At 40.7% G+C, this 15,909-nt stretch overlaps 1 protein-coding gene across 2 annotated transcripts; it reads left to right on the forward strand.

Moving 5' to 3' along the window:
- Positions 1 to 12: 12 nt before the first annotated feature.
- COMMD5 (COMM domain containing 5) lies at positions 13 to 15,603 on the forward strand. 2 transcript variants are annotated; one of them, XM_071758082.1, is made up of 7 exons: positions 14 to 223; positions 2,373 to 2,533; positions 3,630 to 3,658; positions 7,270 to 7,320; positions 11,299 to 11,394; positions 13,093 to 13,168; positions 15,090 to 15,603. In XM_071758082.1, the coding sequence occupies exons 1-7, from the start codon at positions 73 to 75 to the stop codon at positions 15,189 to 15,191; spliced, it is 666 nt and encodes a 221-aa protein (XP_071614183.1). In that variant the 5' UTR covers positions 14 to 72; the 3' UTR covers positions 15,192 to 15,603. The 2 variants fall into 2 exon arrangements, with proteins under 2 accessions (XP_071614184.1, XP_071614183.1); XM_071758083.1 differs by lacking the exon at positions 7,270 to 7,320 and having other exon boundaries at positions 13 to 223.
- Positions 15,604 to 15,909: the final 306 nt, after the last annotated feature.

Consider the following 15,909-nt stretch of genomic DNA (forward strand, 5'->3'; position numbering starts at 1 on the left):
ACAGCGCCCCCTGCCTCGCCGGAGGGTGAATGGAAGCCCCCGCCCGTTGCGTGCGGCGTTGGCTGAGGAGCCATGGCGGCTGCGCTGGGGCACGGGCAGGCGGAGAGCGGCGGGGGACGCGGCGGAGGCGGCTTCCTGGGGCCCCGGGTACCGGCTGAGGTGGAAGCCATGGCCCGGGTTGTGCAGGATGTGGGCAAGGAGACCTTCCGGCGGCTCCTCAAAGGTAGGGCCCGAGCGCGGCCTCCCCTGGGCTCTGCCCTGCCCGCTACTCCCCGCTCCCCCCCTCCGCGGCGGAACCGGGAGGGGTTCGGGAGACGGACCCGGTGGGTAGGAGCCGCGTTCCTGGAGGAAGCGGTGGATCCTCTTCGGGAAGAGAGGGTAGTTGGAGGTTCTTCTGTCCCCTGCCTTGCCTGGGCAGGGCTGCAGCTCTTCTGGGACCCTTCCCTTTGCTTTTCCCCGGGGGAAGCGAAAGCCGAGGGTGAAACACGAACCCGGAACTCTTGGTGTCAAATTCTGTATAAAATCCCGGAGAACGAGGCACGGAGTTCTGCAGCTGCCCCCGGTCTGGCACCGAGCGCTGTTCACATCATCCCCCGGGACCCAGAGGCTGTGGTGGAATCACGCTGGGATCGTGCGGGGAGTGGGAGTCAGGGACCCCCCGGGATCCCCACAGCGTGAAGAGAAAATAAAGGGACCCCCAGGTGAGGTGTCTGTCAGGAGCTGGGGCTCTGGGATGGAAAATCTGCCTGTTTGATGCGGGACACTTGAGTTTTTTCTCGAGGTACCTTTGCCCACCAAAATCAAAGTCCCTCAGCTGAATACACTGTTGAAGAATCGGAGAGTCGGTCAGAGCAAAAGGTTTTGGCTTGGTTTGGGCCGGAACAAGTGCTGCACACCATGGCACGGTGCTGCCCCCCTTACCTGCACGTTTTCTCAGCAGAGTTCCCTTTCAGGCTTTTGGGTTTTTTTCCTGTCAGCGAGGACCCGAAGCATCTGGCAGCTGATGTGGCTTCAACAGTGTTGCAGTGCAGTGTCAGAAATGGAGCAATATATCCAGGGTTTCCTTGGAAGGACTGAAAGCTGTAAATCTCTCTATAAACAGGCATTTGGGACAAAAGTTGATGCAAATTTGCTGTCTAGTGCAGGGGCAATGGAGACTGAGAGGTTATAGCAGTGCCAGGAAGCCTGACTATCTCCACTAAGCCTCATCTGGCTTTAGTTTTGGTGTAAATTATTGCCGACAATTAGGCGTGCAATAAATGCTTCCTACTGTAGGGGGAACAGTCAGTCTTCAAAACCATCTGAAGCCAGAGCAGGTAACCTACTGCAGTCAGTGCCCCAGAGGGGATGGAGATCACAGCCTCCAGATCACACAGAGCTGTCAGAAATCTCCAGTCATCTTCTGCTCTTGCTGGTCTGTGATTAACAGCTTGGAAGGCAGCAGTTTTTTTTCCTTTAAAGGTTTAGGAGTCTTTGAAGACATGATGGATTTCAACTCAGTTTATCTAAAGTATTAAGCTAATCTCTTAGTGTTGGCTTTCAGTAACTCTTGTTGGACATTTTTAGCTTTTTATGGTTTATTCACAGCACTAAATATGGTGCAGTATAAATAACTAATGTCTTCACCCTGGAATGGGATTGTGTCTGTAACCTTTTTGTTATCCCCAGTGGGGCTTCCTGTGGCTCCAGCAGCCCAGCCAGACTGATCAGAGTCCATGACAGAAGCTGACATAAGAACAAAAACATATATAAGCCAGTGCATATATGGAGAAAGGATGAGTGACTGAGGGAGATAAACCCACACCAGTTATTAGTGTATAATACTACCACATGGGTCAACAGTAATTTCCTTTGAAATTTGTATTATTAGCAGTTGTGCAAACTACAAGACTTGGAGGGTTAGTTTTCTCTCCTTGACCACTTAATCCTTAGCCTATGCTGACATTGCAAGATCAAATAATTATGTGAAACTTTGGAGAACAGTGTTGAATTGTTTGCTTTCTCAGTCCTCTCTTATCCTGCGTATCAGAAGTGTAATTGAACTGTAACCAGACTTGTAATGTGGACAAAGTTATTGATAGAAGCTCAGGTTAAGATTTGTACTTGTGAGCAATGAATATTTTATCTTTTTTTGCATTATCCCACTGGATCAAATTTCAACAGTAAAGGCATCTTCAATTTTACAATGCAAAAGCTTGAAGTTCTCTTGGTAAAGTGCTGTGAGACTGACCGTGGTGGTGGATGATCAGATGTATTGACACAGACCTGAAATGACAGTTTCACATAAGGAAAAATGTCAGTAAGCTAAGTCAAGTGAAATCATAAATATTTTCATGTTAATATTCACAGTCTCTTTGCTTTCTTGTTCACAGTCACTGTTAATGCATTGGAAGGAAAGGACTGCAGGGAATCTGTCCAGCTGATTGCAGAAAGCAGTAACCTCTCAGGAGAGCAGCTTGCTTTCCTCATTTCTGGCATGTACACCCTTCTCCGAGAAGCACTGAGGCTCCCCTTATCAACTTTCAAACAAGAAGTAAGTTCTGGGAGTCCTGATAAGTTAAAACCTGTGTCAGACATGAGTTGCCATCTCAGCCCCATTTGCCAGGGTGGGGAGCTGCACACAAAAATGTTGGTCCAAGTTTAAGTGTTTGGAATAAACTGTTACATATCTAGAGCTTATTATTTTATCTGTTGGGTAGATTTAAAGTGAACTTTTTTAGAAACCATTTAAGCTTTAAGGAGATTCCTGTCTCTTTTTCTGCTTCAACATCTTGTTTACTGTGCATTTTTGCTTTCACTCTTAAATTAAAACTCCAGAAGAAACCATTGTAAAGTGTTACTGCATGTCCATTGGCTCTCATACCCTAACTCTATGTTCACACATTGCACTCGTTTTGTCCTTACTTAAAATTTCTGTTATTTGTTTGTCTGCCTTTCCTCATACTTCTGCCATAAAGCAATGAGGGTCTTGCCACCAGAACAGTATAGGGGAAATTGGGAGAACATTCTGTTTATACAGAAATGTTCTGTGTGATGTTCTGTGTGAATATGTGTACAGCTGCCATGATCCCAACCCATGGTACTTCTTCATGGCTGTTTTTTCTTTCCTTTTTCATGTTACTTTACCTTACATTTCTTCTTTTCTCGTTTGATTTTTATGTGAGTGAACCACCTCTGGGCTTCTGGCACTTCTGTCTTGTTTAAGACACTGTTTTCATATTTACCCAGGCATACTGGGAAAGCTCATATATTGCAGGAAACCTAGTGAAAGCATTGCTTCATATTCAGAGCTTATCTTTTGCCACTTCCTTTCTGTTGTCACAGTCTCAACAAGTTACTGCAAAACATATTTGAGAATAAGGGTGCATAGTTACTCTAAATATATTATGGATAGCTACAGACAAGGTATGACAGGGATGTTGTTTTCAAAAATAAAGGCTTCCAAAAGACTTAGGTCTTTAAAAATTAGTTGACTGAACCCTTCTGGAAATTTTTCTCAATATATAACGTGTCATTTCAAAACTACTGGCACTTGAAACTAAAAGAGATACCAGCAAGTAACCACTATTAATTTATAATGATCTTTCAAGACTATACCCTGTAAAATTTCACCTTCCTTGTCTTTCTAGGTTTTTAAGGAAGACCTAAGAGAGCTCAGGTATGATGGTTAAGCTTGGTTTTTTTTTAGATCTGTTTGGTTTTTTTCATAACTTTTATGTAGCTGCTTCCCCAAATCAACTTTTTTCACAAAAAAAGTTAGTATAAAAATTACCTGTAAATAACACATAATATATCTGTTGCCACAAGGAAAAAACAGGTGTTGTGTAAGGCTTGGTTTAGCACTGAGCATGAGCACTAAATTTCACATGCTGTGGAGATTGGTCTAATTTAGTCTGTAATGTAGGTTATGCAAATGTGAGTGACCTTCCCTCTGCCATCCCCACCTTGCCCTGCAGTATTTTATAACATGTTTGGTAAGACATTAGTAACATTTCTGAAGCTAGGAAACTGCCCTACTTTTTTCTTCTTTAAAAGACCAATGGTACAACCCTCATGAAATCCTGCCATCTTGTTCAGTTATGATCTCTCCTGCCCATTACCCCAGAAAGCATAATGTTTGTTAGAGAAGTAGTCAAAGTCTGAGCAGAAGTTTATATCATAAAAGCTAGACATCAGATGCTGATAATCTCTATAGGGTTTTCCTTATTTCCACATTCAGTAGCAATGAGAGAATACCAGCAGTTGATGTTATCTTCATCTATAGAGCAATCTCTGCATCAAGGCCCAATTATTTTAAAATGCTAATTTCCCACAATTCTTAACATTCTGATTGCCCAGAATTCCTAGTGTATCTGGAGAAATAGATATATTTCTAATCCTGCCTTTTTACATCCTTATTTGTCCATTTACCTGTAAACTGGCTTTCTCAGACTCTGTTCTGCAGTCATAAGCATAATTTATTTTATGAGCAATTTCAAGGTGCAAGTTCAGACGTGTAATGAGGATGTAATTGGTGACAGGTCTAATTGAGGTCATGATGAAAGGTGCCTTGCTAGTTGATACAATTTTGTCTGCAGCTCAGTGCTGGAGCTTGGCCTGCCTGTTGTCTTGTGAGCTAAAACATGAGCTCTTTCCTCTGACATGTCACAGAGTTCACACCCAGGGTAAAGTAGGTCAGTAAGAAACTGATGACTTGCTTTTGACCCAGTGGGAGTTTGTGATTTTTGAGATGCACACAGACTGTGTTCAGTGTGATAAAGAATAGTGAAGAGCAGTAAAAGCTCCATGCCAAGTTTGTTGGGGTGGGTGAGTATTCAACTGCTGAGGAGTGGAGGAAGTTGGTGTGCAGGAGCACCACGAGTCAGTGCTGGGCTGGCTGTGCACCCTGCCTGTATCACAGACACAGACTCCAGGCCACTCTCCTTGTGGTTTGACCACATTTTCATGCCTTAGACTCTTGTAGCTGATTTTTGCCATGGTTTTTTTCTTACTGCATGGATTACTCATGGACCTACAAAGACACTTCTCAGTCTGGATGACCTCTTTTGTATCCTGAAAAATCTTTTTTATTTATTGTTCTGGCTAACATGACTGATATAGCAGCAGTAGTTCAGGTAACTGCATTTGTGTTGCTTGCAGACTTTTAAGTCTTCTGTGCTGCTCATTGCTGCTGTGCTTCCATGATTTTCATATTGTTGTGATTCTTTCTAACCTCCATCTGTGACAGTCTTTCTTCCTGTGAGTAGCTCTCTTCACCTTGTGGCTAAACTTCTATTGGAATGTGGAATAGCTTATTCCACTCTACCTAGTAAATTTGGTAGCACTGTAGCATCTTTGATTCCTATGGTAATTCCCGTGTCATTTCCTATGTTTCCCAGTGCACTTGGATTTGGTTATGAAATAGCTGCTCATCTTTAAGAAACCTACTAATTACTTTCAGACACTGGTCTGTCTGCAGTGACTCCTGTGGGTCATCTTGTGATCATGTGGTATTTTTTGTTTTGTTTTGATTTTATTTTTTGTGTGTCTTTAAAAGGTTTGAGTTCTGAGCCAGGTTACCTTTTTTTTTACCTCTCGCATTCTGTTTCCTTCAGTGAATTCCACCAAATAAAGTTTTGATTAATTAGATCAAAACTATTGATTTCACAGGGTTGCTATACCATATAGCCTGTCTCTTGGCCTGACTGGCTGAGACAGAATAAATTCTCTCTAAATTATGAGTGCTATTTTTTCCCTCTCCTCTCAGGCTGTTTATTAACTTTATGGCTCAGACCAATAAGAGGGGATTGAGACATTCTCACATCTTTTTCCTTCCCTTTAAGTCCCTTCCCCAGAATGTTCTTTTGAAAACTGATTGCCATCTGTAGCTCAGGCCTGAGTTGTGCCATGTTCTCTGTCTGATCTGCTTAGTGTGTGGCTGGCCTTGTGTAAGCTGCTTGAGCCAGGAACAGAATTTTCTGCAAAATCATTAACTGCACAGCAAAAATAATGCAAGCTCCAAGGTAGCATTAATGCTTTTGTTTTACTAACACTTGTTCTCACAGTCCAGCAAGTATTGTGATAGGTTTCACAATAATCATATTACAGCCCCCTGTCTCCCAGGATGGGTTAAATGATACACTAGCACAATAAAATGTAAGTAGTTTGCAGAAATAGAGTTGTGTCTCTTCTGAAAGAAGATGAGTGCAGCCAAAAAAGAACTGTCCAGTCCCTCTTCACTTCCCAGTTTGCCTCACGTAACCACCTTGCTAACATGAATTCAGTTTTATACAGAAACCATTTAAAAATGTGTTTTAACCCCACTTCTCCTATTAAGAATTCAAGCTCTAATAACTCCTTTTTCATCTTCCCACTGTGTGAGCTGGTGACTTGTTTTTTCTCCCATCATTAGACACTGTAAGGCCTTTAGGACAGGTAACTTCCTTGTTTGCTTTGATTTTTCTTTGATGTACTGCTGTGCCTCTCTGCCACTGGTGAGTAATGTCTCTGAGCACTGATTCTTGTTGAGTGCTGGATTAAACTGTGGCAGCAGTAGTTATTCTCCCACTTGTCTAACCTGCCTCTCTGTAGGAAATTACTGTCCCCATGGCAAAAGCAGCTCAATGGATAGTGTTTGCTCTGCAGTCTTTGCAGTTCACAGCCTGACACTGAACTGAAAACCAGCAGCAGCTTCTTTGTAGGGCAACAAGGGTGTCATAGAGATGGTGAAGTAGTGGAGAGGAAGTGGAGTGTGAGTCTGTTCCCATCAAATTTATGCTTGTCCTCCTCATGTTAGATATGTTCCCTCTGTAAGTAACCTTAGCCGCAAGGGTCTCAATTTAAATTTTGAGGGGGCAATTAATTCTGTCTTCTTTTCGTTATATTTCAGGTGAAAGTGAAATGAAATGTGTAGGTTTGGGGTTTTTCAAAGCGTGCATTGCTGGCCTGCCTTCTGCACATGTCAGAGCCATCAGGACAACTTCCTTGACTTCACTGAGAGAACTTAACCAAATATTGGGTTCTTTTGAAACCATAGTAGGTAGGACAGGAAGATGTGATGCAGTTTTTAGGGTCCTTGATATCAAAACATAGGCTGTCCTTTTGAGAGCCTTGGCTGAATCAATACTGAAGTGCTTACCTAAGAGCTGGTGGCAGTTTTAAGCAATGGAAGATGGAAAATGTGACACATTTTTTGTGTTCTGTAACAGACAATTTTTTTGTTTGGTAACTAAGACCATATATTTGTGGTTACAAAACACTTAATTATTTTGTATTGCTCTTCTTTTCAAGGATACCAGAAGATTTCATCCTGGACTTTTCCAGTATAGTCTTTGGTAACAGGTTAGTATCTTTGTGTACCATGCACTGTGCACCCAGCAGGGTTGCACTGAGCTCTGCTGACAAAAATCACAGGTCTACTGAAGGCACAACAAAATTATCTCAGTGAGAACAAGATTGGTCCTGTTACTCAGATTCAACAAAGCATGTCCATCATCCATGGCTATATAGGCAGTAAGTGGTTTTCATGCCAGTTTTCGTTTTTTCTGTGATTATTGCACATAAGTTTTTATAAAGTTCTGTATCCTCTGTAAGGTACCTCTACACCTACAGATAAATGCAGTACAGAATTAAGCATTTTTATTTTCATTATTGCAAGCTAGAGCAAAAGTGAAAGACTCGTTTGGTTGAGAGGCAAGTTAATAGACCTTCTTTGTGCTGTGGTTCCTGGAAGCTTTCTCAGATAGCATTTAGTCAAATCTTAATATATAGCTGAGCTGGGAATTCACATTGGTTGACTCAATGACATGTGTGAGTTACCAAGTGCTCTGCTTGCTTTTATTCATTTTCTAAACAGTGAACCACAGCAGCTCCAGAGGAAATACTAAAGTACTTTCTAAACAACTGATTTCTTTTGTCTGTTCTAAGGATTCCTAATTTCTGTATGGTTCTCTGCTCAGCCTTAGCTTATTCTATTATAGAAATTGCTTGAACTTTTACATATGCAAAACTTTCCTCCTTGAAATTTGAGGTCACTCAGCACATAGCATCACTAATCCTACACTGCTCCAGATATTCTGCATGGAATCTATATAATCATAGTATGGTGTTTCAGTTACCCTCACAAGGGTCTGAATGCTACTCCCAAAGTTAAAAATACTTTTCATTTCCTTGGTTAAGATCTTGGCTTAAAGCTAAAGGTTCTTAGAGTAAAAATAAATTCAGCCTTCTCATCTTTTCTTTGCTCTTCTGTTTGAATTATAGGTGTTAGGAATGCAAAATTCATGGTTGGAAAGTGGAAATACTGTTTGCAGTGGAGAAAGGAGATAAATTTAGATGTCATTTCAAGGATGCATGATTGCCTGTTTTCTACTGTGAAATCACGATGCTGGAAAATTTAGCTTTTTCTTATTTCAAAAGCTGTGATTATCCAGTGTAATCTGCTCTCTGTTTTGAGACCAGAGAAGAGCACCTCAGATTTGATTTCTAGACAGATCTGTTTTAATAATCTTAAATGTAACACTGAGTCATGCAAATGCTTATTGAGTTGTAAATATCTGTGATTGTGATGGTAAGAGAAGTATTAGCATATAATAAAAAATTCAGTATGAGCTAGATAACCCAGAAAATGCTTTTTTAATACTTTCCCTGGCATCTTATCTTATTTCTGTAATTTTGTTCACTAAACAACAGCTCTGAAGTACTGGAAATTTGACATTTGTATTGCTGTGTCCCCAGAGTTCTATCAATCTATATACTTACCATGTTGATACCATAAAATACCTTCATGAAATGAAAACTTTCTTTTTAAGGGAAAGGATACCCTGCTCCCTGAATGTTTAGAATAATAATAATTAATGTGCTGCTTGTTTTTTTTAAATAGTGCAGCTTTAGTTTCTACCAGGAGGGTGTTTTCTGTGTGCCATTTGTCAGCATTTCACACATACCAATTTATTCATTCTCCCTGTTCAGTGGCCTGCTAGGCATGTCTTGTTACGTGTATAGAGAACCATCCAGAATTTCTCTCTGGTTTTGATACTGTTAGGTCAGCTGCTGCTCTGCATTAATTAATCTTTCATTTCCAAGAACATCTTCTGTTGTATTCTTTGGCAAATGATGTTCTTGCCACCAGGTGTATCATCTTTTCCATGTCTAAGTTGGATGACCTCTGGTGCTTTACTTGTTGTAACTTCTGCCTCTGCACCATGTGCTGACAGTATTTTGCAGCTGTTGGCACAGAGTGCTTACAAAATGTAATCATACTCTGCAGGTTTGGGGTATGAGATCCATGGAGTCTTTTTCTGCTCCGTTTTGCTATTCCTCTCACAAATCAATGGCTTGATTAATGGCCTGTGTAATTTCTGTGTGTATGTTGGCCACTGTGCACATTCTGTCATCCTCACAGGATTGTTGCAGTTTCAGTTGCAATCTTGTCCAGGATGAGAAGGTGCTGACAGAAGCTTAAGCTAAGCTATAAAAGCCACGTTGCTCTCTGAGGGAATCGTGCTCAAGTGCAGTCCTGACCAGAACTAAAGCTTTGTGGTTTGGCCACAGAAATGCCCTAACTAAACAATCATCAGAAGCTTCAATGTTTTGGCATTGCTGACCTTTCCCACCACTGCTAACTAAGACATCCTCCTGTTTACTCTTTCTTGCTCCAAAAACTCTGTTGCTGTCCTGAATGGAGCAGCTTCCATTGGTAGGAATTAGTGTGTCTTCAGGAAGTGGTAGCAGTGGGGCTATTCCCCAAATTAGGCAATCCCCTGGCAGCAGCTCACCACTGAGGCAAAGGTCTGTTCTTACTGTTTAATCCTGCTAATGACCATCCTAGACTCCAGCTCCTCATGGTTGCACCCAGCTGTGTTGACCTACTTCCTATCCAGTAGTTGACAATGAGTAAGAACCAGCTGATCTATTTCTTCTGCTCATTCCTTTACCATACTATTAGGAATGTGTGTCACTTCTTACACCACCCACCCCCCCTTAGAAAAAAAAAACAACCAAAAACCAAATAGGATAAATTCTTTTCTTTGACTTTGCTAAATGCAAGAGTAAGATCTCAGCCTGTCAGTCCTGCATTACCTTATCAAATTAATAATCCTTCTGGGCAGTTCCTAAAGGCAGCAGATAACTTGCACACAAGCATCTGAGTCAGGATGTTAGACTATCATTCCTACAGTCCTTGATGTGTGCAGAGAGGATTCCTTTCTGATGTAAAGTCTGTAATTAGATTATGTCTAGCACCATGGATAAAAGTTGTAACGTTTCTTATCCTGCCCTTAGCAGGAGTACTGGAGTAGCTTTGAAATGTACCGTAAATAACTTCCAGATACACGGGATGCTTAGCAATAAAAAAAATAACAAAATGGCAAGTAACATGAAGCCCAGGCTGGTTCCTGAATGGACCAGCTCAATGACCTCATTCTGAAGATATTTCTGCATCTATACCTAAAAATGGATGGTTGTTATGTCTTTGTATCAGATTTGCCTTGTTTACTTACCCAGAGCTTAAGATGCTCTTAAAATTTTAAAGATTGTCAGCCATCTGAAGTTTAATCACTGTCAACTGTATTTCCTCACAGAAATAAACTGATTCTCAATGCAATATGAATAATAAATTAAGTCCTTGGCTTCTTACATATTAGGCTAGACAAAAATCACAAAGATTGTGCTGGGGTTGGAAGCAAAAATTATGTAAGGAACTTAATTTGTAAATTATGTTCGATTAGCAAGAAACTGTGCGGGGTTTTTTTTCTTTTTAGTATGCTTCAAAGTACACCCTAATATTATAATATAGTACACCCTAATATTATAACATTTTAAAACATTGCTGCTCACTAGGACTAGATGTTTTCTGCTGAAGGAGCACAGTAACCTTACTGTAACTTTTTTATTCAAGTCCTATGTCTTTTTCCTGCTCACTTGTTCCTGTTAGATCTGCATAAAGGTAAAGATACATATGCAGATATATTCTATGCCTCACAGTTGTATATAATTGAAAAATAGAAATGCCAGCCACCACAGTGACTCCTGCTAAACTTTATAATGACATCAGTTTACTGGAATTACACAGACTCATTTGGTCTCTCTTTTTTTTTTTTTTTTTGATGGAGTATAGTTAAGCATAGAAAAAGGTGGATAATCTGACCACAGCTGTCTTAAATATGCAAAACCTCCACTCTTTCAGATCCCTCTAAGTGAGAACATATATAGGCAAACAATTCCAGACCGGTTTGTTCTCAGGAATCTTATTTTCTCTTTGGATTTTTGTTCCTTTTATGAATCTGCATTTTAATCTCCCTTTTCTGATTTACTCTGTAGGCGTCCTGCTCCGGAAGGCACAGCTCTGATACAAAGATGTAGACTGCCAAGTGTCCAGGACTTCAGGTGGAGAGTGGATGTAGCTATATCCACAAGGTATAAAGAGAGTTCTGCATGACCCTAGAAATTAATTTCCCCAAGAAAGAAGTGTAATGCTGCTTCAAAATGTGAAGTGTTAAAATGTATCTTGCTGTTAGGGACTGGCATGTGGCATTACATGGTAAGCTGTGAAAGGGATTTTCTGAACAGTGTAGAAGTCAGTTTATATACAGATTGCTGCTGCTAACATGGACCTGCCAAAAGGCTGCTGCCTTCCTCTTCTACTAATGATACTTCTTAGGCTCCCATTTGTTTTTATCTCTAAAACCTGTGTACTACAAATGTTTCACTTTAAGTCTCTCTTTGAATATTTTACAACTTAATGGAGTTGATATGACTCCAGAGGTCCTCAGAGGTGATGGAGTAAATTAGATGGATTGAGCCTTATGCTGCCAGCCAACCTCTCAGTTCCACTGGGGCAGAAGAGAGCAATCATCTATTCAGCTTCTCAAATACAGTACCATTTGTATGTTAAATTACTTTTTATGACCTGTGGAGTCTGCTGTAGCTTCTACAAAGAGACCTCTACAAAGCACCTCCACACTGCCATAGTTGTACCATTGGTCACTGAGCTGGCTCCCAGTTTATTTGAGAAAACAGGAATGAAAGCCATTGTGATCATCCTGCCTGTGCCTGCAGTGAATAGCTGCTTGCCATCTGCCACAGCAGAGGCAGCTGGGGGGTGGATCTTTGGCTAGAGCCAGAAGGGAACAGAGACATGTGGTCTGCTCTTCTTGGTCTTTGTAGTTCTAACCAAGATGGACCAGGGTGACAGAATTTGGAAGATGTTCCAGTATTTGTCAGTTAGCAGGAGTGACTTCATACTGCATTCATGAACACCTGCATCTGAGAGAGAGTGCAGTCTCATTGTGGCTGTAGCTGAGAGGCCCATCACATCTGGGATAGTCTTCCCGAAATCAGGAAAAAAAGCTCCTAAGTGAAAACTGTGATGGCCACAAGCTGCTAGCTCAGGTGATCAGTGCTGTAAGTACCACACAGGTATCACTATGCAGAAAAAATCTGTACCTGTAAGACAGCAAAATGTACAGATGAATGTCCTCAGCCACAATGCTTGCAAGCTGCAGCCAGATAACACAGGAGCAATATGTTACACTTTTCTGTTTTCCTCTTTCTCATTTTCCTCTCCAGTCAACCTCCCCCCACTGGGAATTCTTGTTTATCATCCAGCAACAGCCTCTGCAAAGAGGCATGGCTCCTGGCTGTAGTGCCTGTCAGTACCTGAGCAGGCTTTGGCAACATCAGTTGATGGAAGCTGCACAAGAATGACTCATTTCCCCTCTTTGGATCATCAAATAAAATAACCCACAAATTTAGGCTGAAGACTGAAAGAGTTTGATTCCCCAGATGAGATGGCAGTTGAAAGTATATATGAAGGAATGGAAAGGATTACTGCAATGTGGTAAACTGCTTAAGAAAACTGTGCATTATTGCTGGCTTGCTCAGCTTCTATCCCTATCATAGTTCCACTAAACTGATTATTATGTAAAAAGAAAATGCTCCTAAAATTGCAGCTTCTAAACTATAAAAAAATTATTAGTCTCAATACTGAGGAAAATTGGACAGGGTTCCTGTGTTCCTGAGTTTCCAGCTAGCCAGATATAGGACTCTGTGACTGAGATTGCACCACACTGCTGATGACTATTGGTATAATACTAATAATGTAAATAATTTCAGCTCACTGGCCCGTGCACTTCAGCCATCCATTTTAATGATGATGAAGCTTTCAGATGGGACAGCTCATCGCTTTGAAGTAAGTCTGATTGCCATAATAAATAAAAAAAGAAATCACTTGAAGTTTTTATTTAGAAAGTTGAACTACTGTTTAAAATATTAAAGTTTTTGTAAGTGGTGCCTTATCATTGGTTGCTTTGCTTTGGAATCCTTCACACTCAGTGTAGCTGCACACAATATATATAATGAAACGCCAACCAACATAATTTCATACCTTGTTCCTACACACATTTTGCTGAAACCTCACTTGTTAGAATATTAATTACTGAAAGTGCCTTGTGCATAATAACTGGTTTGATTATCAACTGTAACCTTTAGACCTGATGGTTGCTCTTGAGGGGGCAAGAGAATTACTGAGGTAGTTTATATAATGTATGATACCCTTTAAACCCCCTACACTTGGTAGAGGATGGTAACAGCTCTTCTGTGGCAGAGGTGGTTTTGTTCCCTTTCTTCAGCACAGTTCTTGCTGCTAGAGAAAAAGGAGAAAAAACTCTTTGCTTTTTACTTCAGGATTAGTCAGTGGAAGCATTTATGACATTGTATGTAAAGACTTGCCAGAAGATTGCATAAACTCTTCCATATTTTTAACCTTTGAAAGGGAATGCTATTTGTTCTATAAATAACATGGTGGTGCATACAGGAACTCGGTGCACAGCAGGCATTGTTACATTTGAACTTTGTAAGGAGTTTGGCTTCAATTCATGTGTTGGTAGTAGTGTGGAGAAGCACCAAAGAAAGCAGTGTGGGTTAAAATGGGGGACTGGTGTTACAAAGCTTCACAAGAAGGCAGCTGCTGAGGAAGGCTTAAATTCTGTGCTACATTGCAATGTGTTGAGGGTGTCACTTCACAGATCAGATTCCCCCCTTTCTGGACAGTCCAGCTCAGAGTATCCTGTATGCTCTGAGTTCTTCCATGGAACCTAAATGGTGCCATGGGCTTTAGCTTAACCCTTTATAATTGGCTAGGTTTCACTTACAAAAACTAATCTGTAGTCTTTATTGTTTAGATTAGGGGGGGTTATTTCCTGGTATATAATATCAAGTCTTGCTCTCCTGGTTGTTTTGGTTTGGTTGTAAGGTTTATTTTGTTGCAAGTCTGTGGCAGACCCTTTGCTGTTCGGCAGTGGCTCTGTGTTGTCCTGCCCAGTATGCACAGAAGTGCAGACACCTGATAGCAAACAGTGTTCTTCTCTTAGAATCAGCTCTTTGCTGCTGCTTAGATCTGAAATGCTAAAGATCTGGCTATAAACTCAATGTCTGTACCTGATGAATGGTCTTTAGTAGCTCTTTGGGACAAACTTGTATTTTGGTTCAAGGCACCATATACAAGCAAATATAGTCCTCACCTTTCATTCAGACACATTCAAAGTGTCCTGCTAACTATGTAAGATGCTAAGTTCAGAAAATAATTCCATTATGAACATTTTTAAAGGTGTATGTCCCAGCAAGAAGTTATGCTCTTTGATCTCCTGGGTTTGGTTTGGTTTTTTTTTTATCACAGTGCAATCTCTGACAATGAAGATTTTATTAAAAAGCAGCGGGAACTGCAGAATTTCAAGTCTGGTTGTATATATGTCAAAAGTGAAAAGGACATGATGCCTTTTTATGCATTTCTGATGCATACAGAAAATGCAAGTCAGATGCTGGATTCTTCTCATATAATGGGTATCTGTGCTACAGGAGGCAGAAGGATCACAAGGGACTCTGCGTGTCTTCAGAGTAGCCAAAAAAGCAGAGCTGATGAGGCTCACTCAGATGATTTGATCAATTAACTGAATCTTATTAACTCAAATCTTTTGTGTTAAGTCTAAAAACCAACACAAAACATTATTTTAAGAGAGACTGGGGTGGCACTGTGAGATTCTCCCAGTCCATAGACATGCCCTAGTCGAAGTTCCTCCCATTTCATGCTTCCTAACCTGAATGTTCTGTTTCAGGTGCCCCTTGCGAAGTTTCAAGAACTGAGATACAATATTGCCCTTATACTGAAGGAAATGAATGATCTGGAGAAAAGGAGCATACTGAAGATCCAAGACTGAACACTTTTTGAGTTGGGAGTTGATAGAACAGATCTGAGACCCCCAGCATGTTTCATAAATGGCAAAGCAGGGGACCATCACCAATTTGCCTGTCTTAATTGCAATGTAGCATTTATGACGTCTGCTGTAAATACTTTTTTTATTCGAGTGTTAAAAGCACAAGCTCATTTCGTAAGAGAAGGAAAAACAACAAATGTATCTATGAAAAAGTGTAATGCTTTTTGCAAGCATTTTTGTGTGATTCATCAAAACATTTTTTAAATAACTGTCTTAATAAGTGTAAGACTCATTTATTTCTGATTATGATTCATCGCTCTAATTAGTTTTGAAAGCCTGTTACTGGAAGCCCCATGAATGTGTATCATAAGAAAGCTCTGCAGTATCTCAAATGAAAAATAAAATTTAAAAAACACTCCTGTGCTCTAGTATGACAAATGTGACATTAAGTTTTGCATAAGTAAAATTGCTGTCTGGCTTCTCACAAAGTGACTGAGCTGTAGCTACAGATACTTAACATCTGATTTTGAAGAAAACTGGAAGTCTGGCTGTATTGACAGAGCTTCCAGAATTAATTCCATGGAATTTCAGAAATGGAAAGGTGCAATTTGAGTCTTTATCTGTAACCTCACAGATGTCTAACAGGAAATACCTGGCTCTTGTTTCACGTGTTTCCTGTATGTTTCAAGTGAACCAAATCCTCTGACTTGTAACTGGGCAG

The sequence above is a fragment of the Heliangelus exortis genome, chromosome 14, assembly GCF_036169615.1.
Source record: "Heliangelus exortis chromosome 14, bHelExo1.hap1, whole genome shotgun sequence".
Lineage (NCBI taxonomy): Eukaryota > Metazoa > Chordata > Aves > Apodiformes > Trochilidae > Heliangelus > Heliangelus exortis.